Here is a 3,762-nt window from a genome sequence, read left to right as displayed (position 1 = left end):
GCAGGCGGGTGTCTCTGCTAACCACCCCCCCTGACACAGCTTACCAGGATGGGCTTGGAAACACCCAGCGGAACCACCAAAGAGACACCCTACGGAACACCCGGGGCCTCCTGGAGCGACGGGAGCTAGAGAAGCTGACGGCATTTAACAGTCAGCAACATTCAGCCCAGGGTACAACCTGACCCTGCAGGCGGCTGTCTCTGCTAACCACCCTCCCTGACACAGCTTACCAGGATGGGCTTGGAAACACCCAGCGGAACCACCAAAGAGACACCCTACGGAACACCCGGGGCCTCCTGGAGCGACGGGAGCTAGAGAAGCTGACGGCATTTAACAGTCAGCAACATTCAGCCTCAGGGTACAAGGGATCTGTTTACAAAGCTGCAACAACCCAGTGCTGCGAGCAGGGCGGGGGCTTTCTGTCCTCCGGATCAGGGAGCTGCCTACGTCCTGCTGTCTGTCCCTCCCACCCCCGTCGCAGAGCAGGGCGCAGCCCACCTCCGGTGTTGGTGATGGTGACAGGCACGCCCTGGACTTGGACGCCGTTGATGTTGATGGTCTGCATGGCCTGCGCCGCGGCCGCCAGCTGAGCTGCATTCAAGCTGATGATGCCTCCGGCGGGGGCGATCTTTGGCAGAGTGCGTTCCTTGCGTGTGGCTGGTTTCTTGCCGCTGCCCCCCGTGCCGGAGCTGCGGGACACGGGGCTGCTGCAAGAGGTCCCAGACGAAGCCACCGTCATGGCTGGGGCTTCCTGGAGCAGCACTGTCTGCAGCTCACCCGACGGCGTTTTGAAGTAGACCTGACGGCAGGAGAGAAGAGGAATGAGACCAGCCACTGGTCACCGGGTAGACCCTCCTCCACCACGACGGTCACCCTCCCCACACAACCCAGGAACCTGGGCCTGTGATGAGCCAAAGAGCAGAAGAAGTTGCCCGAGCACCTGAAGACCCTTTGTGGGCCTCCCGAAGAAGGTCCTGGCCTTGCACGGCAGCAAAGGGCTGCTTTGGCTTTGCAGCCTGGTTTCCAAAGGCAACGCTAAAGACACAGTCCTACGGGCTGTGAGCCCCACTCCCCCACCTCCCTCCGTCTCCCAAAAGCTTCTGAGCAGGCTGGCTCATCCCAACCCGAGCTGGTGGCACAGCAGAGGTTGCAAGGACACTGTGCTCCTACAGGTCCTGTAAAAGCAGGTGGCCGGCAAGAGAGGCTTAATAAAGCCCTGCGGAGGGAACAGCTGTGCTCCCAACCCTTCCTAGACATCAGAGAATCCAGGCAAGCGATGCCTAAACTGGATGCCAAGTTGAGGATGTTTGGCGGCTCACAAAACCCTTCAGCTTTTTAAAGCCTGGGTAAGGGCTCAGAGGAGAAGCAGGGCAGAGGTACCTTGCAGGAGGACACAGGAGCTGGTACCTGGGTAGGAGTGGGTTCCGTCGTCTGGATCTGGAAGTTCTGGGAGGATTTTTGGGGGACGGTGGGGAGCGTGGCGGAGGCAGCCTGGACCACGCGCAGGGCCTGCTGCGGGATCTGCACCACCTGCGACTCCTGCTTGGGCTGCACCACCTGTACCTGCTGCACCACGGCCGGCTGGCCGGAGCCCGGGCTCTGCACGATGAGCAGGTTGTTGCCCGCCTGGATGATGTTCTCCGCCGTGGTCTCTATTAACACCGTCTCCACCTGCTCGGCCACGGCCACGGCGGCGGGCTGGGCGGGCGACATGGCTTTCTTTCGAGTCTTTTTGCTGGGCTTCGAGGGGCTCTCCGCAAGGATCTGAGCCTGCGCGCCCGGCTCAGCCGTGTTCACCAGGTTGTTCACGGGCAGGGTAAGAGTCACGTTGCTGCCGCCGGCCAACTTGACCACGTTGCTCGTGCCCTGCGCCGGCGAAGCTCCACCCTTCTGCGCCGGAGCCGGTTTGATGGGCACGGGCTTGTGAGAGGAAGAGGAAGGGGTGAGGATCGCTTGATTGGTGCCGGGAATAATCTGGATCTGGTTGGTGAGGTTGGGCTGGACCTGGATGGTCTGTCCCCCCGCAGCCTGGATCTGGGGCACCGCCTGGTACTGGATGTTGGCGGACGAGCGGGTGCCCTTGTTGATGACGGTTGGGTTCTGAATGGCAAAAACCAGCTGCCCCCCGGGGTAGGAGGTGCCGACCTGAGAGCCCTGGATCTGGAAGAGGTTCCCTTTCGACGACAGAATCCCAAAGCTGTTCTTACCGGAGCCCAGAGGGAGCGGAGCAGGTTTGATGGGGACGAGTTTGCGAGGCGTTGGCTGAGGAGGGGCAGGAGGAGTCACGGCGGCTTCCACTGCGGGGGGACCGATCTTGCTACATGTCGCTGCGAGGAGGGCAAGAGGAGACGGCTGGGAGTCCTGGGGAGCCAGGAAGGAGACAGATTAGGTTAGAGACAGGGGCTTGCGCCAAACATCTGGAGAGCGAGTCGGCGAAGGAAAGGGTACGCGCTATCAAAAGCAATCCAGTCCATGTCAATGAGACACCCCTTATTAAGGGAACTGCTTAATTACCCATATCACGTGTGCCTTGAGCTCACCCTACTCACTCTACTTTTAGCCATCAGGATGGCGACTGCCTTTTAATCATGTGCCTACGTTCTTATAAGCTCTATAAAGCTGCAAATACCCTGCAAGTCTGCTGGTATTTACACCCATTACACACACCCTGGGCTGTTTCATGCAGTTTTAAGTCGAAGACCACCTTGTGATATCAGCTGCTAACACAACCCAAGAGGTCCTTAAGGAAAACACAGCGCAGGGAGGAGAAACGAGACTCTGGAAGAGTCGGCGTCGGGGCTGGGAACAAGTCCAGAGCGTGGCTCCCCAGCCTGTCCTGCAACCAGCCCTCTTCCTGACGCGGCAACGCTGGCTACGGCGGAGGCAGGAGGGGCCAAACGATGCAGCGTCTGCTGTCCTGCACCCCAGGACACGTCCCTCCGCCCCAGCGGGGAGCCGGGAGCCCGCCGATGCCCCCGTACTCACCTGGGCAGTGGAGGCGGCCGGCTGCAGGTATTCACTGGGGCTGACGGCAGCAGTCGCAGCCATGCTGTCTCTTGATCTGCAAGGAGGAAGCAGAGACACGGAGGAGTAAGACCAGCAGCAAGAGCCGAGACCACAGCTCCTCGGTGCACCCAGCCCAAGGCCCCGATGCCCAAGGGGCTCTCCCGGCGTCTCCCTGCATCGCCCAAGACGTCACACCTCACCCACATGCCTTCAGTGTGGGGGGGGAGTGTTACAAAGGGGCTAGAGAAATCTCATCATCCTCTCCCCGCACTTTCCTTTGCCCTCTGCTCGCCACCAAAGGGAAACGCCAATTACAGCGGACAACCGGCTGCAGCCCTCACCCATCTGCCTGCGCCCCAGCACAGCCCTGACCTGAAGCCACGGCCCCCCCACCGGGCTGAGAGACCAGCGCTGCCCTGCGGAGCCCCCCGCTTCAAAGCGGAAGGCAGGCGTGCCCAGCTAGCCGACGGCCTCCCGGTTCCCAGCTCACGCCGCCTCCCCGCCGCTTGTTTTTCTAACTTTGGGAACCTCAAAGGACGGAGTTTTGGTATAGAATCGTGTTTTTCAAAGCTGGAAAAACATTGTTTCAATTATTTTGGTTATGTTGTCCGTGCTGAGTGTTTGTAAGTCGTTACGTAATTAAAAGGTCGCTTTGGGGAATAAAAAAAAAAGCGGCTGGCGCTGGCTGGCAGCGGAACCTCAGGAGGCTGAGAAAAGCCGCCGGCGAGCGGGGAGGAGAGGGCCGCAGCAGGAGGC

At 60.4% G+C, this 3,762-nt stretch overlaps 1 protein-coding gene across 1 annotated transcript in view; it reads right to left on the bottom strand.

Annotated features, from left to right (window-relative positions):
* Nucleotides 1–3,762, bottom strand: part of SP2 (Sp2 transcription factor) — a 9,470-nt gene that overhangs the window by 4,268 nt on the left and 1,440 nt on the right. Inside the window, exons 2-4 of the mRNA XM_019474244.1 lie at nt 2,986–3,061; nt 1,381–2,361; nt 499–799 (exon numbers count right to left, since the gene is read on the bottom strand). Coding sequence (XP_019329789.1) covers nt 499–799; nt 1,381–2,361; nt 2,986–3,048 — 1,345 coding nt within the window. The 5' untranslated portion in view covers nt 3,049–3,061. The remainder of the gene's footprint in view (nt 1–498; nt 800–1,380; nt 2,362–2,985; nt 3,062–3,762) is intronic.

Source organism: Aptenodytes forsteri, unplaced genomic scaffold (assembly GCF_000699145.1).
Source record: "Aptenodytes forsteri isolate BGI_AS27 unplaced genomic scaffold, ASM69914v1 Scaffold25, whole genome shotgun sequence".
In the NCBI taxonomy this organism is placed as follows: domain Eukaryota; kingdom Metazoa; phylum Chordata; class Aves; order Sphenisciformes; family Spheniscidae; genus Aptenodytes; species Aptenodytes forsteri.
Note: the sequence above shows the minus strand (reverse complement) of the source record. Positions and strands in the feature narration are given on the sequence as shown.